The 25,532-nt window shown below is 42.3% G+C and overlaps 1 protein-coding gene across 1 annotated transcript in view; it reads right to left on the bottom strand.

The window, feature by feature from the left end:
* HPRT1 (hypoxanthine phosphoribosyltransferase 1) overlaps positions 1-23,117 on the bottom strand; it is a 39,083-nt gene extending 15,966 nt beyond the window's left edge. The window contains exons 1-3 of the mRNA XM_047716320.1: positions 22,928-23,117; positions 9,492-9,598; positions 7,232-7,415 (exon numbers count right to left, since the gene is read on the bottom strand). Of these exons, the coding sequence (XP_047572276.1) occupies positions 7,232-7,415; positions 9,492-9,598; positions 22,928-22,954 (318 nt within the window). The 5' untranslated portion in view covers positions 22,955-23,117. The remainder of the gene's footprint in view (positions 1-7,231; positions 7,416-9,491; positions 9,599-22,927) is intronic.
* Positions 23,118-25,532: the final 2,415 nt, after the last annotated feature.

A 25,532-nucleotide genomic window follows, 5' to 3' on the forward strand; every position in this document is an offset into this window, starting at 1 on the left:
TACAGCCCCATCACCCCATTCTTCGCAGCCAGAGAGCCCCACCTGTCCTTAACTCAGAGTGTCATTGTCAACTATGTAAAATTCCCAAAGAAGCTCTCTGAGCCTACAGCTCTACCCTTGAGCATCTCTGTTTCCATTTGGTCTACCTTTGTTTTTCTTGTTTAAGTGTTAAGACTGGCAGTAATGACTTCCAGGTTTTTAAATTCAAGTATAATTAATATACAATGTTGTATTAGTTTCATATGCACACTTACCTTTCTTTTTAGCTTTTGAATATTTTATTTATTTATCTGAGAGAGAGAGACAGAGAGACAGAGGACAAGCGGGGCTGGGAGAGGCAGAGGGTAGAGGCAGAAGCAGGCCTACTGCTGGCTGGGGAGCCCGATGCAGGGCTCAATTCCAGGACCCCGGCATCAGGACCCGAGCCAAAGTCAGAAGCTCCACTGACTGAGCCACCCAGGTGCCCCCAATTACCTTTCTTGAGTCTGGGAGGAAAGATGAGAATAGGAAGGAACTTTGCTTATTCCTATTTGTCTGTCCCTAGGGATTCTGTGACCCTCCGGGCAACAGGGACCGAAATGTGGTTTTGGAAAAGAGGAGAGAGCACTGTGGGAAAAGACACCAGGCGAGGGCTGCGAAAGACGGGCCTGGGACAAAGCAATCTCCTCCTGCTGAAGAGGATACAGAGGCCCATCCCCACAGCTGAGCTACCACAAGCACTAGGCTAGGACTCGGACTGAGGTAGAAGTCTGGGCTTAGCGCCTCGAAGCTTGCTTGCTGTTCCTCCGGAGCTCCAGGATGGAGGGACCGGCAGAAGGAATGACTTCCCCCGTCCGCCACATCCCAAGCATGCTTTCTCTGCACACCCTCATTGCGACTGTCCTCTGTCCTTTTGCTGTTTTCCTGTAGACCCTGATCAAGTGTCAACAGCAGTGAGAGTATTACGAACACATGCTTTTCCAGGTAGACGGCACCTCAGATGAGAAGCGGCAGATACCCAATTTTCTAAAAACAGATGCAGAAAAAAAGAAGTCTGGAAGGATATACACCCAGGGAGTAATCTATTGACCTGTATTTTATGAGTGTTTTGAAAAGAACATCTTGCTTTAAAAAATTATTTTTATCTATTTATTTTATCTATTTATTATTTTATCTAATTATATTTTATCTTTTTATTATATTTATCTAACTATTATCACCAGTTAAAAAAATGATGCTAATAGTTGAGGGGCACCTGGCTGGCTCAGTGGGGAGAATGTGTGAGTCCTGATCTTGGGATGCTGAGTGCAAGCCCTACGTTAGGCCTAGAGCTTACTTAAAAAATACAAGTAGTGAAGAGAAGGGGCATATGCACCCCCATGTTCATAGCAGCAGTGTCGACAATAGCCAAACTGTGGAAGGAGCCGAGATGCCCTTCAACGGGCTGATGGATAAAGAAGATGTGGTCCATATACACTATGGAATATTACACAGCCATCAGAAAGGATGAATACCCAATTTTTGCATCGACATGGATGGGACTGGAGGAGATTATGCTGAGAGAAGTAAGTCAAGCAGAGAGAGTCAATTACCATATGGTTTCACTCATATGTGGAACATAAGGAATAACATGGAGGACATTAGAAGGAAGGGAAAAATGAATAGGGGGAATCAGAGGAGGAGATGAACCATGAGACTCGGGACTCCAGGAACCAAACTGAGAGTCTCAGAAGGGAGGGGGGTACAGGGATGGGGTAACTGGGTGATGGGTACTAAGGGGGGGGGCACATGTGATGATGAGCACAGGGTGTTAAACACACTTAATGAATCGCTAAACACTACATCAAAAACTAAAGATGTACTATATGCTGGCTAACTGAACATAATAAAAAATAAACATAATTTTTAAAATGATGCTCATGAAGCAGGGCCCTCAGGTCACCTACCCCACACACTGTCCACTACAGTGGCCCATTAAGCACATGTGCAAATTACAGCTGACCCTTGAATGTCACGGGTCTCAACTGCATAGGCCACTTACATATGGATTTTTTTGGATAAATACGAATAGCACAGTCAATATGTTTTCTCTTCCTTATGGTTTCCTTAATGATATTTTCTTTTCTCAAGCTTCCTTTATTGTAAAAATACAGTATATGACGCAAATACAAAATACGTGTTCACTGTTTCTATTATCAGTGAGGCTTCTGGCAAACAGCAGGCTATCAGTAGTTAAGTTGTGGGGGAGTCAAAAGTTACACAAGAATTTTCAACTGTGCAGGGGGTTGGTGCCCCAACCCCTGTACTGTTCATCACCACAGAAAGTTCTATTGGTCAGCACTGCTCTAATCACATCGAAGACACCGTTTAGCACAACATATTAGAAAGAACTGAGTCAGTGACGGTATTTAATACCTAGAGGTTCGCTTCAGAAGTTACTGCATCCAATCTTCATGCTTTTCATTCCAGGACTGGTTTGGGACTAGGATCTGATAAAATAAACATGTTCAACAGAACTACTTGGCATGGCTTTGTATACAGCAGAGGATCAATATGTGCTTCCTGAGTGAATTAATCAATGTCCTTAAATTTCCTAATACAAAATTTCTGGTTCCCAAGACCAAACTTGAACATTACCTTTATGTTCTAAGAAACAGGGTGTTTATATAATACCTCGGCCGACATCAAAGTGAAAACCCACTGGAAATAGCTACAGAGCATACTTCTGACACCAGTTCTGTTAAAAGTTTCCTTATAATAGAGATGGTGCGCATCCCCGCTCCCTCCCATTTAAACTGAACAAATTCTTTCCCCCACGCCTATGGTCTTAATTCAATAAGCAGGAAAGAGACATAAATCATTCCACTTGATATATATATATATAGCGCGCGCGCACACACACACATATGGGAGGGGGAGGGAGATTAGTTTTACAGAAGATAAGCTTTACTAGTAGTCAACATCCAAGTGGCATATTTATATTTAACTTCAACCGTTTCTAGAGGAAAAAGCAGACCTTAAAGCAAGGACTAAATCCACACGAAGGAAAGGTTAGACTGAAAGCTACTGGCCTCTCTTCTTGTAAGAGATACTTTAAGAAACTACTCCAGTATTTTCTGTATTTTTCTTTAACCAAGTTCACTCATATAGCTACCTTCTTACAAATTACTATAAGGTAATTTACATCTTTGATATATTAAACAGTTCAATCAAGCTACTAACCATCCAACCTCCAAGATCAAGACTGAATCATAGCTCTATGCACCCTGTGACTACAACTGAGGAGGAAAAAAAAAATCCCACAACGGGCCAGATGAATTGTTTGCAAAGAGAACTTCTGACTAGGAGGGGCACCTAGGTGGCACAGTTAGTTTACTGTGTGACTCTTGTTTTCGGCTCAGGTCACCATCTCCAGGTCATGAGACCAAGTCCCACCACGCCGGGCTCCATGTTGGGCGTGGAGCCTGCTTGATTCTCTCTCTGGACTCTGCCCCTCTCCACCCTTCCCTCTCAAAAACAAAAACAAACAACCACTCCTGACTAGTAGAAAATGAAGAAATAAAAGAAAGCACCTATTAGAGGGCTCAAGTCAGTTCTAAGTTTTCCGGGAATAAGACTCTGAGTTCTGCAGAGTGAAAGGCGTGGGTTCCAATCAAAGACCTGTATGATCTTTGGCGAGTCACTTCACCCCTCTAAGCCTCCCTGTTCTCAAATATCTGTGGAGATAATAATTCAGAACACAAAAAAGTTTTCTGCAAGTTCTCAAATTCTAAGATCAATTTCATTTTCATGTAAGCCGCTCTGTCTGGACACACAGTAAATCAGGCTCATTTTCCCTTTGCTTAAGGCCCACATGGAAGTATTGCCACAAAACATTTACTTGTCTGGTAATTTTTCCTCCTGAGGCTTCATCTTTTTAAGATGAAATAAAATTGGTAAGAAAAAATTTCCTACAAAACTGAACTCACAAGAAAGAAAATGCATTTGCATATTTATCAATTATTTCATTTTTCTAAATGTCACAGAGCCTTAGAGACAGAACATCTCATTGTTTAAGATACACACTCATATTTCTCATATTTTAATACCACTGAAGTCAATATATCACAACTGACGGCAACTTACAATGTAACTAACAGCGTCGTCTTTCTTAGCAATACAAAAAACAGAGTTAAGTCTTAACATCAGTGATATCTTAAGAGTTTGAATGAAATACGGTATTTGGAATGCCTGGCAACTTCCCATTGAGGCACTGAGCAAATAAACTCCAACCCAGCTACTCTGATCAGGAGTATGTAAACTATGTGGGGGGCCTGGGTGGCTCAGTGGGTTAAGCGCCCGCCTTTGGCTCAGGTCATGATCTCAGGGTCTGGGACCAAGTCCCACATTGGGCTCCCTCCTCAGCAGAGTCTGCTTCTCCGCCTTCCTCTGCCAAGCCTCCCCTGTTCCTTCTCTCTCTCTCTCAAATAAATAAAATCTTAAAAAAAAAAAAAGTACGTAAACTATGACATGTATGTGAAAATTCTTTAAAATATTAGAAATAAAAGTGGTAGTAGAATTTAGGGTGACTTTAATTCCTTCATGTCTTTATTTCCTGTGGTGGTATGCTTTTCTCATTAATAAACATGTATTCTTGGGGCGCCTGGGTGGCTCAGTGGGTTAAAGCCTCTGCCTTCGGCTCAGGTCATGATCCTGACGTCCTGGGATCGAGCCCCACATCGGGCTCTCTGCTCTGCAGAGAGCCTACTTCCTCCTCTCTCTGCCTGCCTCCCTGCCTGCTTGTGGTCTCTCTCTCTGTCAAATAAATAAATAAAATCTATAAAAAAAATAATAATCCTCTAAGATCTAAAACTAATAGGAAAAAACCTAACAGTAGAAAATGGCATTACAGGGTCAAACTGTTTCTACAGCTTCAATTTGTTCTTATAAGAATAAAATATTTTTTAAAGATTTTTTAAAATTTATTTGACAGACAGAAATCACAAGTAGGCAGAGAAGCAGGCAGAGAGATAGGGAAGGAAGAAGGCTCCCCGCTGAGCAGAGAGCCCGATGTGGAGCTCGATTCCAGGACCCTGGGATCATGACCTGAGCTGAAGGCAGAGGCTTAACCCACTGAGCCACTCAGGCGCCCCTAAAATACGTTTAAAAAGAAAATACTAACATTAAACTTCCCTCACTTTTTTTTTTTACAAGTTTTCTTTTCAAAGAAAAAACATTCTATACAAATCCCAGAAGAAAGGAAATCTAAGACATAAAGTAACAAAACTGATTTTCATGTGTGTATGGTGTGGAGGGGGGCACTTATGGAGATCAAAAAAAGAAGTCATACCACAGTCTGAAAGTACATGTTTTGACTCTAAGCCAACAAGACACGAAGGCTGGGTACCTACACCAGCCAGCAGCTACTACTGACTCGAATTAAATCTTAGCGTAAACCAGCTAACTCACTCGCTCACTAACTTCTGGTGAGAGGAAATCCAAACCCTTTATTTAAACAATTCTCTAATTCATTTTAGACCCCAACAAGTTACACGGAGCTTGTGAGTATGAAGCAATGTCATGGTATATGAGCACGGTGGGGCTCAAGGGGAAAGGGAAAATGTCTTCAGTGGTTCTCCAGTCACCCGTAGGACTGACGAAAACGTGGAAAAGGTCAAACACTTGGGTCAAATAGATGATTAACTGGGAGAATGAGGGTGAAAGTTAATGTAGATAAGTGGTCTTATTCTCAGGGAAAACATAAACAGAAGGCCAGTTTCTACAGGGATGCAGGACACAGATTCATGAAACCACAAACAGCAGACATTTATTCTAATCTTTGAAGAAGGCAAGAGAAACCCCACTTTGAAGGAAAACAGTAACTCACGCAACCAGAAGCAAACCACAGCACAACTCACAAAAATCAAACATCCACGTGACCAAAGAAAACTACGGATGATGAAATCCACGTGTACAGATCACCGATTCTGGCTCATCCCAGGGCCAATACTGCTCATTGTGTCAGTATCGTGAAGCATCTGAGCAGGAGGGACACAGGCAGGGGGACCCAAACGCCCTCCTGCCGCCTTTCTAGGAAACAAATGCAGAACAGACCCACCTTGTTCATCAGACTCGGCTCCCCACCAAACCAATCCAGCTCCACAGAAGCTATCTGCCAATGGTAAGTATAATTGCACTGCTGGTATTTACCCCAAAGATACAGAGGTAGGGAAAAGAAGGCCATCTGTACCCCAATGTTCATAGCAGCAATGGCCACAGTCGCCAAACTGTGGAAAGAACCAAGATGCCCTTCAACGGACGAATGGATGAGGAAGATGTGGTCCATATACACTATGGAGTATTATGCCTCCATCAGAAAGGATGAATACCCAACTTTTGTAGCAACATGGACGGGACTGGAGGAGATTATGCTGAGTGAAATAAGTCAAGCAGAGAAAGTCCATTATCATATGGTTTCACTTACTTGTGGAACATAAGGAATAACATGGAGGACATTGGGAGAAGGACAGGAGAAGGGAGTTGGGGGAAATCAGAGGGGGAGACAAACCATGAGAGAAACAAACTGAGGGTTTTGGAGGGGATGGGGGTGGGAGGTTGGGTGAGCCTGGTGGTGGGTATTAAGGAGGGCATGTATTGCATGGAGCACTGGGTGTGGTTCATCAACAATGAATCTTGGAACACTGAAAAAAATAAAAGAAAAAAGAAAAAAAAATATCTCCCAGGTCCCAAGGGCAACTCCTAAAAAGGCTTTTTTTTCCCTATAGATACAAATAATCTCATTTATTGTGATATTTTTGTCTTTAACTTTTTTTGTCTTTATCTTTTATTTATTTATTTTTATTTTAACTTATTTTTAAAAAATCCAAGAAATAAAACCAAACCAAAAACTCTTTAAAATAAGTGGATAGCCTCCAGGGTGACTAGTTTGAAAAAGATAATATTCACCTGGATATAAAGTAGTAGAGAAGATACTAGAAAATCTCACTGTAACCAAGAGAAACGAACATGTAAGTTTAGTTTGTAGAGCTTCAAAAACATACAGTAAAACTTACTGTTGTCATGCTTTTCAAAAAACATGTATACATTTATGTATATGTACATGTGTGTATATAAACATGTATATGTACATATATGTATATAAAATGTATAGGTATATACTACACATATATACACATACACATTTTTAAAATTTTTTATTTAAATTTTAGTTAACACACAATACAATATTGGTTTCGGGAGGAGATATACTTACACAGTAGCTCTTCAGTCTGATGAAATCTACAGTCATGGGAATAGATCCATCACTATTTCTGTTCAGTGCTTTGATATAATCCAGCAGGTCAGCAAAGAATTTGTAACCTCCCTTGAGCACACAGAGGGCTACGATGTGATGCCCTCCCATCTCCTTCATCACATCTCGAGCAAGCCGCTCAGTCCTACGGAAATAAAATCAGGGATTTAAGAGAAATTAACTTTTTAAAAAATTTTCTTTATTTTTTTAATTAACATATAATGTATTATTAGCCCCAGGGGTACAGGTCTGTGAATCGCCAGGTTTACACACTTCACAGCACTCACCGTAACACATACCCTCCCCAATGTCCATAACCCCACCACCCTCTCCCTACCCACGTCCCTCTGGCTACCCTCAGTTTGTTTTGTGAGGTTTAGAGTCCCTTATGGTTTGTCTCCCTCCCGATCCCATCTTGTTTCATATTTCTTTCCTACCCACCAAACGCCCCACATTGCCTCTCAACTTCCTCATATCAGGGAGATCATATGATAATTGTCTTTCTCTGATTAACTTAAGGAAATTAACTTTTAAAAATATATTTAGCTTTATAATAAACATCCTCCTTAGGCATTAAACCTCCACAAAACACATCCTTTGCCCCTCATGAGTTATACTCTTGCTTCAAAAAAGTGAAAAAAAAACTTAAAAATCTTCAAAAAACATATACACTGTAATACCTAACATAAATGTTTAAAATGCAAATTGAAATACCATTTACACCTATCAGACTGACAAATTCTGACTAAATGAAATTTCCCTGATAATAGAAAATATTGTAAGAGATTGTAAAAAAAAAAAAGAGAGCACTCTCATATTACACTGGGAGTAAAAATTACAGTAACTTTTTGGGATAACCTGGCAGTATGAAAATATTCAATAAATACCTTCCCCCAACCCAGAATTTCCCCATGGATCAAGCTGAAGCCAAGTGCCCAAACATGTGTAAGAGGACATTTCCTTCTAGTGTGGTCTGTAAAAGCAAAATAATGGAGACATCTTGCATGTCCATCAATAAAGGACTGCTTAAATCAATTACGATACAGTCAGAAAATGGACTATTATGCAACTTCCAAAATACATGAGATAGCTCTAAATATACTAATATGAAAAAATGTCCAATAAATTTCAGACCCATATGATAGCCCATTCCTATGTGTTAAAATGAAACACAGCTGATGCCTGAACAACACAGGTTTGAACTGCCCAAGTCCCCTTATACAGGGATTTTTCAAAAATAAATACAGTACTATCAGTGTATTTTCTCTTCCTTATTATTTTCTTAAAAACATGTTTTTGGGGCACTGGGTGGCTCAGTGGGTTAAAGCCTCTGCCTTCAGCTCAGGTCATGATCCCGGGGTCCTGGGATCGAGCCACACATTGGGCTCTCTGCTCCGCGGGGAGCCTGCTTCCTCCTCTCTCTCTACCTACTTGAGATCTCTGTCAAATAAATAAATAAAATATCTAATAAAAAATATTCTTTTCTCTAGCTTACTTGACTGTAAGAACACAGTACAGAATATATATATAACATACAAAGTATGTGTTAATTGGCTTTATGTTATCGGTGAGCCTTCTGGTGCACAGGTGGCTACTAGTAGTTAAGTTTTGGGGCGAGTCAAGAGTTTACTGCACATACATTCGCATACAGTGTATGTGCATAACCTGTGTGTGGGGAAGGACTGTGCATGGGGCGCTGAGAGGAGAGAACCCTATTCTTCTCATTCATAGCCTCAATCCTTAGAATATTTTGCAACACACATGTATTGATACTGTGATCTGAAAATCAAAAACAAACTAGCCAGACACACAAGGCAAGCATTTAAATACCAAGTTAGGTATTTCACTGCAATTCAGTTAAGGAGTGATTTGCAAGCTAGATGCACATACAAATCAAACTAGGACCTTCCCTTCATGTGATTTAGCCCCAACCCATCACCCTGCTCAAGGTTGAGTAATCAAAGACTGGAGTTCATTCCTCCAATCTCCCTTCGCTGTTTACTTTGTTCTACTCTGTACAGACTCCCAGTATACCATGACTTATGCTGGGTAATGAGTAAGCTCTCCTCGAACCTTGTTTGTAAAGAGGGCTCTAAAATAGAAAACATCTCTTACTTGACACGCTGGCCTAGTTTATGTTCAAATATCAACTACTTAAAAGAGTTGCTGACACTTGAAATTACTTTAAGAAAAAAACCCCAAAATTGAAGATCTTACTAACCTGTCCATAATTAGTCCATGAGGAATAAACACCTTTTCCAAATCCTCAGCGTAATGATGAGGTATACAGAATAAATCTAGGTCATAACCTGGTTCATCATCACTAATCTGAAAAAGAAACAGGACTATTTCAGTGGCAGCATTACAGGATTGACCTCAGATATTAAAAAACCATAGCTTGTAAGAGAAATTCAGGTATGACAAATCGAGAACTTTCTGTAACTTTGTAGGTATGATTATGAATTAGAGTTATACATAAGAAACGAACTGTATGCTTTAGAGATGAATAGTTAAGACTGGAGACATAAAATGACAGGATATGAACTTTCCTTCAGTTCAGCAACGAGAAAACAAAATACTTTAAAGAGTGAAGACAAATGTGGCAAAATCCTGGTAACATTTTAAACTGGGGTGATAAGCATATGGGGATTCATTATACTGTTCTCTCCACTTTTGAGTATGTTTGAAATTTTAGTTAAAAAAAAAAAAACTTAAATACACTGTAGAAAAAATTTTTTTAACACACTATAGTCTAACAAGCTAAAATGTCACACTGAACAAAAATTGCTGTTCCCCAGCCCAATTCCAAACAGCCTCTCTCACCTCACAGCAGGGGAAAAAAATCACCTAAAAAGCTAAGTGATTTCTTAAGCACCCAAACTCTTAGAAGTCTGAGACTGTTATAATCAATTTATGACATGCCTTCACAGCAGACACTCCAAAGTTGAGGAGAACCATATAGTGGCTTTCTTTGTACGCCGAGTACCCAGCACACAAAATATTTAATAATCCTGATGTTGTGGTACCTGTGGTGGTAAAGTGTCCTGTGATTATAGTTTTATAAATATTATATATACCTATGCATACAGAAAAAATATAACAACATCATAAAAATATCTCAGGGAGAAGAGTTTAATGATTTTACTTCTTTATACTGTATATTCCAAATTTTCTTCACTGAGTATATATTGCTTTTTAAAAAAATTCAGTAGTCTTTCTTAGAAATTATTTGTGGAGGTGCCTGGCGGGCTCAGTCAGTTAATCGTCTGCCTTCGGCTCAGGTCATGTTCCCAGGGTCCTGGGATCAGGCCCCACATGGGGCTCTCTGCTCAGCGGGGAGCCTGCTTCTCCCTCCCCTACTGCCTGCTGCTCCCCCTGCTTGTGCTCCCTCTCTCTCCAGTAAATGAATACAATCTTAAAAAAAAAAAAAAGGTTCCCTCTGTATCCCTCTGCCCTCCCCTGCTCACACTCTCTTTCCTCTCTTTCTCTAGAAAGAAAAAAGAAAAAGAAATTATTTGTGGTATTAGGTGCGCTTTTTACATGCATATAAAAAGCATGGGAAAATTTTTAAAGATTAAAACAAAATCTATAAACAAAAGTTGTAATACAACAAAATAAAGAAGTGAGGAGGGGAAGGGGGAGGGAAGGAGAGGAGGAGGAAAGGAAGACGTGAAAGAAGAAAGGGTGGTTATGGAGGAGTGTATACCCAACAGTGGCCGACTATAAGGGGATACTTGCTGCACTACACACTATTTTTTGTAAGATTTTATTTATTTATTTGAGAGAGAAAGCGAGAGAGCACAAGCAGGGGGAGGGGCAGCGGGAAAGGGAGAAGCAAGACACCCCGCTGAGCAGGGACCTGACACAGGGCTCGATCCCAGGCCCGTGGGATCATGACCTGAGCGAAGGCAGACGCTTCACAGACTGAGCCCCCCACCCCACCGAGGCGCCCCATGCACTGCACACTTTAATACTGACTTGGCCTTTTTTTCTCACTGTCAATTTCACTTTTCTTTTTTTATCATCGCTGATCTGTAATTCCCCCTTGCCATGATGGTTAAAATTCATTCAAAGAAATAAACTAGAATATTAATACTCTCCCTCACATGGTCTTCAGGACTAAATAGCTTCCAAATCACATTCAAGAAGCTGATGACAGGACTGTTTGGGCAGTTTTCAGGAAATATTGGTCAAACCACAATTATATCTCATGCGTCAGCTGGTATGTACTGAGCACCATTCAGTCAGCACTGTTAGGTGCTTACGGACCGGTGACTTGGCTTTCGATACATTTTTAAAGTATGTCTTTGAGATTTATAGTGTTATTCACAGAATTCCTAATTGTGTTCTGACAAATGTGAGGTTCACGCTATCTCTTTTTCAGTCCCGAAAGCTGTTTTGGGTTCTGCAGGTGTGGGCGGAGCTGTAGGTATTGTCTGGTCCGCTGTGGGTCGTCCCTTCCGCCTGCACAGGGGGCCAGAACGCTGGCCGGGACACAGGGAGGCACATGAGCCCACCGCAGGGTAGGGCAAGGGCACTCACTTGGCTGCCAGTCTGAGAACGGCTGGAAGTCATTATTGATTTTTCAACAAACATGTATTACTTTCATACGCAGTAAGAAAAATTCTATTTTGGTGGGGGGAAGAAAAGATTATGCCAGAGAGCCTCTAAGCTAAGTGCTAACCTGTCTGCTAAATGTTCACATCATGCATATCTCAGAACACAGTCACTACAAAAAGAATGGAAATAGGACATTGGTCACCTCCAGGAGTTTTCCAAGAACACTCTCTATAACAAGCAGTATTCCTTTTATAAATTTTATAAACTGAAATTTAGTTCAGGTTTTGGGAAAAGACAGACCTTGCTAGATCATGTAGGATAAGAGGATAAATATTCAAGTCTGGCTCATCAGAATATATCTGCTATTACCTGACAAGAATGAAAATATACCAACCATTTCACTAAAAAGATCCAGAGCACCAAAAAAAAAAAAAAAAAAAAGAGGCTTCCCTGAGGCTTACTCACCACCTCCTCCCAGTTGCTCACTGCTTCTGCACAAGCATAACCCGGGACCCACCCAGGACTCTTCGAAATTATGTAACACTCGGAAGGACTACAGCTTCTGCAAAAGTGGCTCAGGCCCTGGCTACAGGTTTTGCACGCAGCCCAAGAACTTCAAGAGTCTGGTTTGTCTCAAACAAAGCCAAGGTGACTTTTGCCCAGAGTTCATCCCAGACGTGCGGTGGGCTATACACAGAACACCTGGAATGTATGCCAAAATATGAATTCTATCTCTGTCAAAACACCAAATTAATCTCTAATTCAAGAGTTTTTATTTTCAATCAATACTATTAGATTCATATATCACATTTAATGTCAAAGAGCTGACTTGCGGGGTACGTGGGTGACTCAGAAGTGTCCAACCCTTAAAAAAAAATGTTTATTTTTTAAGATTTTATTTGACAGAGAGAGAGAGAGAGAGAACACACACAAGCAGGGGGAGCAGCAGTCAGAGGCAGAAGCAGACTCCCTGCTGAGCAGGGAGCCTGACAAGGGAATGATCCCAGGACCCTGAGATCGTGACCTGAGCCAAAGGCAGAATCACATCGGTAGGGGAAAGGATAAAAACCCATATGATAGATTCAACAGACGCAGAAAAAGCATCTGACAAAATATCACATCTATTCACGATAAAATTCCTCAACAAAACAGGTTTAGGGGGAACATACATCAACATAACAAAGGCCACAGATGAAAAACCCACAGCCAACACCACACTCAATGGTGAAAAACTGAGAACTTTTCCCCTGAGATCATAAACAAGACAAAATGTCCTCTCTCACCACTGGAAGTCTGAGCCTCAGCAACCAGACAAGAAAAAGGAATAAAAGGATCCAAACTGGTAAGGAAGTAGTAAAACCTTCACTATTTGCAAATGACATGATACTATATATAGAAAACCCTAAAGACTCCACCAAAAAACAACTAAAACTGACCTTACCTTTAGTAAGGTTGTAGGATACAAAATCGATGTGCAGAAACCCATTACATTTTTATACACAAATAATGAAGCAACAGAAAGAGAAATTAAGAAAGCAATCCCATTTACAAGTGCACCAAAAGTAATAAAATACCTAGGAATAACCTTAACCAAGGAAGTGAAAAGTTCTGCACTCTGAAAACCACAAAACACTGATGAAAGAAATTGAAGACAATACAAACAAATGGAAAGATGGTCCATGCTCATGGATTGGAAGAACACTTACTGTTAAAATGTCCGTAACTACCCAAAGCAACCTACATACTTAATGCAATCCCTATTGAAATACCAACAGCATTTTTCACAGAACTAGAACAAATTATCCTAAAATTGACATGGAACCACTAAAGACCCTGAAGAGCCAAAACAATCTTGAAAAAACAAACAAACAAACAGGGACACCTGGGTGGCTCAGTCAGTTAAGGTTTTGCCTCTTGATTTCGGCTCAGGTCACGATTTCGGGGTTGTGAGATCGAGCCCCACATGGCGCTCAGTGCTGGGTGTGGAGCCTACTTAAGAGCTCTCTGTCCCTCTGCCCCTCCCCCATTCTCTCTCTCTCTCAAAAAAGAGGAGAAAAGGGAAGCTGGAGGTATCACAATTCCAGATTTCAAATTATACTATGAAGCTGTAGTAATCGAAACAGTATGGTACTGGCACAAAAACAGAACAGAACAGGATGGAAAACCCAGAAACAAACCCACAGTTATATGGTCAACCTTCAGCACAGCAGGAAAGAAAATACCCAGTGGGAAAAAGATAGTCTCTTCAATAAATGGCAATGGGAAAACTAGACAGCAACATGCAAAGGAATTAAACTGGACCACCTGACTATACCATTCACAAAAATAAAATCAAAATGGATTAAAGACCTAAATGTGAGACCTGAAACCATAAAAATCCTAGACGAGAACACGGACATTAACGTAGGCCATAGCAACATTTTTCTAGAGATGTGTCCTGAGGCAAAGGAAGGAAAAGCAAAAATAAACTATTGGGACTGCATCAAAATAAAAAGCTCCCACTCAGCAAAGGAAACAATCAACAAAACTAAAAGACAACCAAGAGAATGGGAGAAGATATTTGCAAATGACATATCCAATAAAGGATAGTATCCAAAATATATAAAGAATGTATCCAACTCAACACCCAAAATACAAAGGATCCAATTAAAAAATGGGCCAAAGACATGAACAGACATTTCTCCAAAGAAGATATCCAGATGGCCAACAGATGCACGAAAAGATGTTCAACATCACTCATCATCAGGGAAATGCAAGTCAAAATTATAATGAGATACCACCTCACGCCCATCAGGATGGCGAAACTCAAAACAACAAAAGAAACAACAGGGGATGGCAAGGTTGTAGAGGAAGGAGAACCCTCTTGCACTGTGGGTGGGAACGCAAGCTTTTGCGGTCACTGTGGAAGACAGTATGGCGGGTCCTCAGAAAGGTTAAAAACAGAGCTACCCTGCGATGCAGCAACCACACTACTGGGTATTTACCCAAAGAATACAAAAACACTAATTCAAAGGAATATATGCACCCCCACATTTATGGAAGCATGATTTACAACAGCCAAATTAGGAAACAGCCCAACTGTCCAGACTAATGAACAGATAAAGAAGGTATATTGTACATATACATGGTGGAATATTATTCAGCCATAAAAAAGAATGAAATCTTGCCATGTGCAACAACATGGATGGAGTCATATAGTATATGCTAAGTGAAATAAGTCAGAGAAAGGCAAATATCATTATGATTTCACTCATATGTGGAATTTAGAAAAGAAAGAAAAGAGCGAGAGACAAACCAAGAAACAGACTATTTACTATAGAGAACAAACTGATGGTTACCAGAGGGGAGGTGAGTGGGGGGAGCATAGGGGAAATAGGTGATAAAGATTAAGAGTACACCTAAGTGATGAGCACTGAGTTACATATAGAATTATTGTTAAATCACTATATTGTACACCTGAAACTAACATAACACTGTATGTTAACTATACTGAATTAAAATTTTACAGATTTTTATTTATGAGAGAGAGAGAGAGAGAGCGCGTGCCAGTGAGAGAGCATGAGTGGGAGGAGGGGCAGAGAGAGAAGTAGGCTCCCCACTGATCAGAGAGCCCAATGTGGGGCTGGATCCGGGGACTCCAGGAACATGACCTGAGCCAAAGGCAGATACTTAACCGACTGAGCCACCCAGGTGCACTATACTGGAATTAAAATTAAAAAAACAATAAAAATTTTAAAAACGGTTGATTTGTTCTTTCAAGCATAAAAAGCCATGTTAATATAACTCTTCCCAGAAAAGGCAAAAAGAAATTCTTAAAACTTGCATTGCTCGAAGGTGTCCCAATTAATACAGGGCATTTGTGATCAATTAAATAAGATCAAGATATCCACTGATCTATTTGACAAAATTGGTAACTGGGGATCTTATCTAAGGGATGTGATCATAATTTTGGGCCTAATACTTTTTCTTTGGTTGTCAAATGAACCTTTACTGAAATTTTCCTCTACAGTTTTTTTTTTAAATTAACATGTAATGTATTATTAGTTTCAGGGGTACAGGTTATCAGTCTTACACAATTCACAGTGCTCCCCATAGCACATATCCTCCCCAGTGTCTGTCACCCAGCTCCCCCTCATCTTCCCACTCCCCTCCCCTCCAGCAACTCTCAATTTGTTTCCTGAGATTAAGAGTCTCTTATAGTTTGTCTGCCTCTCTGGTTTCATTATGTTTCACTTTTTCCTCTCTTCCCTTATGATCCTCTGCCTTGTTTCTTCACTTGATCTTAGCCAAAAGGCCGAGAAGCGATCTCTGCCTTGTTTCTTAAATTCCACACATCAGCGAGGTCATATAACTATCTTTCTCTGATTGACTTATTTTGCTTAGCATAATACCCTCTGGGTTCCATCCACTCTTTGCAAAAGGCAAGCTTTCATTTTTGATGGCTGCATAATATTCCACCATATATACATACACACACACCCACACCCCACATCTTTATCTGTTCATTTGTCGACGGACATCTGGGCTCTTTCCATAGTTAGCTACTATAAACATTGGGGGAACGTGCCCCTTCAGATCACTACATTTATGTCTTTGGGGTAAATACCCAGTAGTACAATTGCAGGGTCATAGGGCGCTCTATTTTCAACTTTTTGAGGAACTACTTTTCCATCTGCTGATGCATGGACCATTTGCTGTCCATCATGATCCCCTGGGACCATACCACAAGCCCCCATACCAACCCCTGGATAGATTCTAACTGCCGCACAGCCCGCTGCCACATTCCAGCAGGAAGCACCCAGAGCAGTTGTCATCCGTCCCAATTCCCTAATGGCAGTTAAGGTTACTATCCCAGGGGGAATGAGAGAAGGACAGGCGGGGCTAGGTAGGGAGAGATGGTAGGTGGCTAAGTGATCAGGCGCACAGAAATCCCCCAAAAATGTTGAGGTGTGAGAAAACCAGAGATAAGGGGACAAACAGGGCCACCATGCCCTAGGTGTGCCACCATGCCCTAGGGTGCCAGGTGAGTGGGGTGGGTGGGTCTTTGTGGTAATCACCTGTGACCAACAAAGAATAACTAGCCCCTCATAGAAGGTGTTATCCACAGAGATGTTAAAAGGATTTAAGTTCCCTGGTTAGCTTTCCATAAAAGACCAACCCTTAAGGCAACCCTGTGGACCCGCTCACTCTTTAAGAGCTTTTTCTGTTATCCTCACTTAATAAACTTCCATCGCTTTACTCACAAAACAAAACAAACCAAACAAAAAAACCAAAAAACTTACATTGTTTAAGGTACTCAAGGCATGAATTCACAACTTTGTTCTAATTGACTACAAATAAATGGGGGTATATTTATGGGGTTCATGATTTAAGAAATACGTGATGGGCCATAGTAGTTGTCAGAACTGAGCTACGGGTATATGGGGGTTATGCTATTATGTCTACTTGTAGATATTTCAAATATGAAGTTAAATGCAGACCAATATGTAAATGATGACAAGGCACCAACGTCGCTTTTCCCAGTTTTACATTTTTTAAATAAAGATTTTATTTATTTATCTGACAGAGACCACAAGGAGGCAGAGAGGCAGAGAGAGAGGGGGAAGCAGGTTCCCCGCTGAGCAGAGAGCCTGATGTGGGGCTCGATCCCAGAACCCTGAGATCATGACCTGAGCAGAAGGCAGAGGCTTAACCCACTGAGCCACCCAGGCGCCCCTCCCAGTTTTACATTTAATGAAAGTCCAAGTCTTTTAAATCCATATAAAATGACCAAATATTAGAATACTAATTTTAAAATGGTGATGACCTTATCCAGAACCTGAATTCTTATTACTAATACTCAAATCTTTATTGAGAACCTACTATGCTGTACATATTGTAGAGCATTAGATAAATCTTCGGTTTCCTTCAGAGAGTTGACATGTACGTGAATAACCACGAGACAGTGGTAAGGTGCTATGGAAAAGAAACAGGGGATGTGTGGCAGGGGTTTAGGAGACCACCCAACCTCTCAGAGGCCTCATTTGCACCCGGATCACTGAGAAGAAATAAACTAAGACACAATTCAATGAACCGGAACTTGTTTTTAATCACCCCAAACACCCAAGCTTCACATTCAACTCGTCCAACAACCTCAATCTCCACAAGACCTAGACGGAAATGTACTCGGTGGCCTTTAATCTCATTAGCCCTTATCAGTCCCATCTGATATTGCTTAATATCTATTAACCTCATCTGATACGGATTACTTAACAATCCAGTGGCTGCTTTGATAGGAAGGGATTGCAATATATAAACTTCCATCAAAATGCATTTAGCATCCACTTTGAGAAAGGTACTGTGCAATAGATTTTGTAGGGGGAGCAGAAGAGGATTTTAAATTTAGAGCCCTAAATTTAAATTTAGTTATAACTTTTATATTATAAATTATAATTTATAATAATTTATCATTATAATTTGTAATTATATCATAATTATAATTTATCATTATAAATTTAGAGTTTATAATCTAGGTGAAAAGACATACGTACACACACCCAACTATACGGCACAATAAAGCTTGTCATTTCTATCTGAATCTGACAAGCCAATAGCCATTGATTAGCAAAAGCACTTACACATGCGCTAAAGGCAAACCGGGAACCCAGCACAATGACTCCCCCTAAAGCACGAACGGGCTTAGTCATTATGTTCCATTGCCTCGGTTGTAAACTGGGTAGAGACTGGCACGTCTCTGATACTTAATTAGCACAGCCTTCTAAACCAACCAGGCAATAGTTGATTATGAATGTGTAACATTTCTGTATGAATGGAAATCCCATCTGTTTCATGTTTGGTAACTTGGTGTTGCATGTCCAAGCACCAGGTTACCGCCGACACCTTCTACAACAGCTGTATTAGTCCGCTGGAGCTGCTGTAACAAAATACCACCACCTGGGTGGCTTAAGCAGCAGGAATTTATTTCCTACAGTTCTGGAGGCTTCCTTCTGGAAGTCCAAGATCAAGATGCTGGCAAAGCACGTTTCATTCTGAGGCCTCTCCTCTCGGCTTTAAAGCAGCTGCTTTCTCCTAACTATGTGCACAGTGGAGGGTGGGGGAGGGAGCTCTTTGGTGTCTTTTCTTAAAAGAACAGGGTCCCAACCTCATGACCTCCTCTACTCCTAATGACCATCCAAACGCCCCATCACCAAATACCACACACTGGCAGTTAGGGCTTCAACAGAGGAATTTGGGCAGGAGTGGCGCTTCTTCAGTCCGTCACAAGAACCTAACATAAATGGCTAAAGAAGATCACGAAGAAGGTTCTAGATGGCTCTGGGGAGAGCCCAACCCCAAAATATTTGGGGAGCGCTTTGGAAGGGCAAGAAGTGGTAAACAATGTTAGTGTATGTGCTGCCAGAAGCGGGCACAGGGAAGCGGTAAACAAATGAAAATGGTTTCTCTCCAGACCCACTGTTCCCACTATGGCCATATCTGGCTGAACTGGAAATCAAAGAATAGGTTATTAATAGCTCTGAGTTACTTACTATTTAATCAGTTCAGAAATCTGTGCATCTCCTCTGAGCTTCAGAACACAACTCTCAAATTCTAGCCTATCTGTAAATATACTTGCTAATGGTAAACGCTACACAGGTACTTTCATTAATACGTAAGATTACCGGAAAATTTAACATTAGCAACTGCCATTTGTCTAGAAAGTCAATACTTTTGCTATCACAGACTGCCAAAATAATTTTCCTTCCCCATAAAACTGGCATCACAAATTCTTAGTAATTATGTGTGCACATCTGTAGTAACGGTTTCCACAGTGAAAATTTTTTGTGGTTTACACATAAGATTTCTAATTACAAAAATATTATTATCTAAAATTACAGCAGGCAAGGAAATTACCTCAACCTGAGGTAATAGGAGCAACATCAATTTATCATCTGTGACCAGGACTGCTTAAGCCTCTTTGTGGTCAAAAGATAGCAATGCTCATGGGTCCAGACAAGACCGAACAGAAGTGAGTCTCAAAATGAGCTTAAAATATGAGTTAAAAGATGTACAGTAATAGACAAAATATATTTTACTTATTCCTAGTAACCAACAACAATTCCAAGCTTCTAGAATGGGCAGGAATCCCTAGGTAGCATATTTCTACCTTTTACAGTCAGATACTTTAAAATTCTTTTTTTTGGGGTGGGGGCGCACCTGGGTGGCTCAGTGGGTTAAAGCCTCTGCCTTGGGCTCAGGTCATGATCTCAGGGTCCTGGGATCGAGCCCAGCATCGGGCTCTCTGTTCAGCAGGGAGCCTGCTTCCCCGTCTCTCTCTGCCTGCTGCTCTGCCTACTCGTGATCTCTCTCTGTCAAATAAATAAAAATAAAAATCTTTTTAAAAAGAATTAAAATCAGCATTCTTTTTAAGATTTTTAAAATTTATTTCAGGAGAGGGCAAAGAGGGAGAATCCCCAGACTCCCCACTGAGTGGAGAGCCCAATGTAGGGCTCAATTCCAGGACCCTGAGATCACGACCTGAGTGGAAATCAAGAGCCGGATGCTCATCGGACTGAGCTACCCAAATGCCCCTAAAATCAGCTTTCTTACTATTCAACCCAGGGGTAAATTATTAGCTGCTTCTAGCTAAGTTGGTCCATAACTGCTCTATGTTCAAGTACATGAATTTATCCTACACTATGATCTTTCCTTTTATTAGTGTGCACCGTGGAGTAATAGCCATGTTCATTCTGGACAAAAAAATATATATACCTGTCAATTACCAGACGCCACTGTGGAGAGTAGAGAGTAGTTACATAGCAATCAGAAGTGTGTATGAATTCTTATTAGTAACAAGTTATTCTAAATGTTAGTAATTTGGCGCAAAGGAACAATGCGGTCTCACTGTGGATATTAAACAAAGGTGGTTAACACTCTTAGGGCAAGTGAATCTTACTGAATCCACACAGGATAAAATTATACAAGAAAGAAAGCTACACTAGTGCATCTTCAGCCTCTCCCCACAAGACATGGCCCAGGGACTACCTGATGAATTATAAGAAAACGAAAGGAAAACTCGAAGACCCCTCTTTTCTGCTGATCTGGTTGGTCCTTCTGTCTTTTTTTTAGCAAAGAAACCAGCACATAGTAACCACTGTGTGTTTGTTACTACTAACATCCAGACCATTTCTGGGAAGGAAATAAAAAAAAGGAACGGGAATTGGCAAACATTGCAACACAATGAAGATCTTAATGTTCAAACAAAACTAACAGCCAGTTATAGCAATAATAACTCACTATGTGCTGGGGCGGGATAATCACAGCTAAAAGTGTCTAACTTCCTCAGCAACTGAATAAAAACAACAGCCCCCACCATTTTTTGAGGACCTACTATTAGTGTCCCATTTTAAGTGCCTGGCCTCTGGAGAAGAGACCAAGGTTTGAGTTTGAGTTCCTCTTAGTAACTGTGTCATGTGGCTATGGTTAAATTACTTAACCTCTCAGAGGCTTCAAAGATTCCTCATCTGTAAAATGGTAATCATCGTGCTAACTGATACTGGGGTCCTGGGATGGAGGTCCACATCAGGCTCCGTGCCCAGCAGGGAGTCCTGCTTGAGGATTCTCTCTCTTTCTCTCTCTCTCTCGGTCCCCACTCTCTCTCAAAAAAATAAATCTTTTAAAAAATAATCATGCTGTTACAGGGTTGTTTTGAGGACTAAGTAGGACTGTATAGGTAAACACAATGATAGCTATTATATTATATTACTATTCCCAGTCAAGGACCATAGAAAGGTTGTTTCGTCAGTTAAGACTGTAGACAGTTTTACAATCTTTTCAACAGCACCTCAGTAATTCATTAAGAACACTTAAGCCCAGAAAAGTGAAGTCAGTTATCCAAAGCCACACAGCTTGGAAACAACCCAAAAAAGCAGGATTCCAGGCCAGACTCCATTAAGAACATTGGTCTTTACCTTAATTAAGCCACAGTGCCGAATATCAACAGAATCCTTCCCTTTTTAGGGCTCAAGTGGCTAATTATTTTTTAATTCAGCAAACCATTACTGGTAATTCCTTATATGCCAAGCACTGTCCTATGTGCTGGGGTTATGGTGGTGATCCCTGACCTTTTATAAAGTTTATGGTTTAGTGGGAAAGACAATCAACAGGTAATCGGGTGACTGAGTATAACAACGATGATGATGATGATGACGAAAATGCAGACTAAGGCGTGTAACTGTCTGGGAGAGGCGTTGGCCATTTTAGCAAGAAGGATCCGAAAGGTGGGGGGGAATGCAGCTTAGCTTGTTCGAGAAACAAAAAGAACCAATGAGGTTGGAGACAGGATACGAGAGGCTGATGATGGTAGGAATGTCCTTGAAGGTAAGGAGCGGACTTGCATATTTTGACCCTGCAGGATGGAAGAGCATAGGATCCAGGTTGAGGCACATCCCAATTCTAGGCCTGGTTACCTCTGGGCCGTGGGAAAATTACCTAATATCGTCTATTTTCCTCGTGTGTAAAAAGGCAGGCATGGTTACCGCTACCAAGGCTGCCGCGAGGATTCAATCAGGCAATGCGCATTCGCACAGTCATTATGGTATTTGCGGAACTAGGTACAAATGCCAGTCCGCGCGCGCCCTCCCATGTGGTCGTTCCCGTGCCTGGGCCCTCTACACCAGCACCCTGAGGACCTGGGCAGCACACCCCCAGTTTAGAGAAGGGCCTCCCGGGAGAAAGCCCCCCCCAACTCCCCACCAGTAAACGGCCCAAACCCGCGGCGCGCCAGATCATTCCCGAACTGGCCCGCGCGGCCCCTCCCCGCAGCACGCTCCCCAGCGGCACGAGTGAACCAAAACGCCATTTCCACCCTCTCCTCTCACACGCGGCCCTCCTTGCCAGGGCCGTCCAGAGGCACCCACCCCGCACCTCGCCCTCCGTCCCACACGCCGCCCCGCGTGACGTAAAGCCCCAGCCGGGACGCGGCGGCCGCCCCCCGCCCCTCCGGGCTTCCCCCGGCCACCCGGGCTGCCGCACTGCGGGCCGCGCGCCTCTGGGGCCGCCCGCCGCCGCCGCCGCCGCCGCCACGGCCACGGCCACGGCTCGGCGGGGTAGGCTGCTCACCACGACGCTGGGGCTGCGGGTCGCCATTACGGAGCCGGCGGGCGTGCGAGTCGACGGCAGCCTGAAGAGGAGGAAGCCGGCGGCGCAGCAGAGGAGGCGGAGGTTCCGCTGAAGGTGGCGACACGCGGGAGAACCGAGCGAAGCGCTCGTCGCAGCGCTCTAGGCCGCCGCTGGAGCAGAGGCAAAGCACGCCCCGCCCCGCCCCGCCTCGACTCCGCCCCCCAGACCGCCCCAGAGCCTCGGCGGGCGCCCGCCGTATCCACGCTCCCGAAGGGGGGACTTTCCTCCGGAAAAAGCGGAGACTCCTCGGGTGCAGCCTCTGTCACGCTTTCCCCGCGTCCCCCAGCCGGAGGGCTCCCGAATTCCCAAACCTGCCGCCGCCTCGCTTCTTCCTTGGCCCTAAACTGGGCTCCGGCTCTTCCGCTTGCAGTCACCGCGTGCTTCTCTCGCCCGGCGTCCCCTTCCCAAGACCTTGGACCACATTGCGGATTCCGTTTTCCAGACTGGTGGCCCAGTTCTACCAAAAAACTTTAACTGTGGGCGCCTGGGTGGCTCAGTGGGTTAAGCCTCTGCCTTCAGCTCAGGTCACGATCTCAGGGTCCTGGGGTGGAGCCCCGCATCGGGCTCTCTGCTCAGCAGGGAGGCATGCTTCCCCCTCTCTCTCTGCCTGCCTCTCTGCCTACTTGTGATCTCTCTCTCTCTGTTAAATAAAGAAATAAAAAACCTTTTGAAAAAAACCTTTAACTGGGTGTGCGAGTTCAGACCTAGAGCTGTAGAGTCAGCAGGTCAGGGTCCAGATCCGCTGGAGAACACCCAACTGCTGTGTGGCCTTGTGTGAATCAGACTCGATGAGCCTCTTTTCATCTCTGTTAAGTGAGGATATTAACAGGATCGTTGTGAGGATTAGACATGGTATCTGTGTGTGCATATGTATATAGATCGCACAGTACCTGAGACATTGCATAATCAGCAAATGGGAAATGTGGCTGTTACCGATCTTTATTTTTGCCTCCAAAAATCCCTGTATGGAACTGGGCGGGGGATCTTCCCCTAGTCTCACATAGGTCAGGTAAGCAAATAATCGGTTGTGCCATTCCTGACGTTCCTACTGCTCCTACCCCCACCACAGTGCCCAGCACATAGTAGGTGTCTTCTATTAGGGCCACTGAGGGATATGTGATGGTAAGAGATTTGTGACACTGGGTAAGTCACTGAACTCCTCTGAGCCTTCATCAAAAAAAATAAGAATTCCTGCTGTGAAGGGTTGTTATGAGAATTGTAAAAACCATTTTTGTAGAACATCAGCATACTACTTGCCTCCTAGTAGGTGCTCAAGAAATAGTAGCAGTTATAATTGTAGACATAGGAGTATGTGAGCACCACAGCGTCCAAGTTTCTCTGCCCCCCCCCCCCCCACCTATCATGGAACGATTAACAGACTGTAATGGAAAAGGTACATGTAGGCTTTGGACTGAGAAAGATCTGAGTAGAAATCCTGAGTTCACCACTAACTAGTGTTAGACCTTGAGCAGGATCCTTGACCTCCGTGTGCCTCAGTTTCCTTATATGTCAAATGAAGATAATATCTCCATCACAGAGCATGGCGAAGTTTAAACAAAACAATGCCAGAGCGCCTAGTATAGTCCTTGCTTCAAAAAATGTTAATACCAATGCTGTGTGTTCCATATTTTTGCCTTAAGCAAGTCTTCCCTCTATTTATCCTTCTAGCATCTGAAACCTCTTCTCCATTCTCCTACTGATGGACATTTTGGCAGTTTGCAGGTTTCGTTTACTGCAAATAGTGCTGCTATGAACATTTTATACATATTTTGTACATAAACACATGAATGCATTTCTCTTGGATATAGACTTTGAGATTCATTACCAGCACATTTTTATTACTTATCCTTTTAACAAACACTGTGTTCCACCAGGAATTAATTCATAGCACTTCCGGTTTATACATTGGACCCCCTGCACAGGTGGACTGAGTGCCTTTCTTTCTCCCTTCCTTTCTCCCTCCCTCACTTCCTTCTTCCTTCCTTCCTTCCTCTCTCCCCCTCTCTCTCCCTTTTCTTTTCTTTTCTTTTCCTTTCTTTCTTTTTCTCTCTTTCTCTCTCTTTCTTTCTTTCGTCTGATAAGCCCATCCCCAGCAATCGAGACCTGAGCCAAGATCAAGGAGTCAGGCCAACTGAGCCAGCCAGGTGCCGCTCCCTGCCCACCCCCGCCGCCATTTGTTTCTAAATAAGATATCCAACACTTCCAGAGCTCTTCTGGCTTGTTTGTGGCTTGCAATATCTTTCTCCCAGCCCTGTGGTAGCACATATACTCTTGTATTCTCACGGAGGTTTGAAATAAATAGTGATAGCCTGGTGATTGTCAGGACAGACAGTACTATTATTTCAGTCCTGTCATTCTATGACAACTTGGAGCTTTTGTTTGTGTTTAAAATTTAAAACAGCAGATAGTTCAAGTTGCGAGATGCAATACTTTTGTTTGGGAAGTGGAAATCTGGCTCACATATGAAATATTTTCCTGAATTTGGACAATATATTTAAAATCAAAGTGTGTTATTTTAAAATTATAACAGTTGGGGCATCTGGCT

This window comes from Lutra lutra, chromosome X, assembly GCF_902655055.1.
Source record: "Lutra lutra chromosome X, mLutLut1.2, whole genome shotgun sequence".
NCBI classification, from domain to species: Eukaryota; Metazoa; Chordata; class Mammalia; order Carnivora; family Mustelidae; genus Lutra; species Lutra lutra.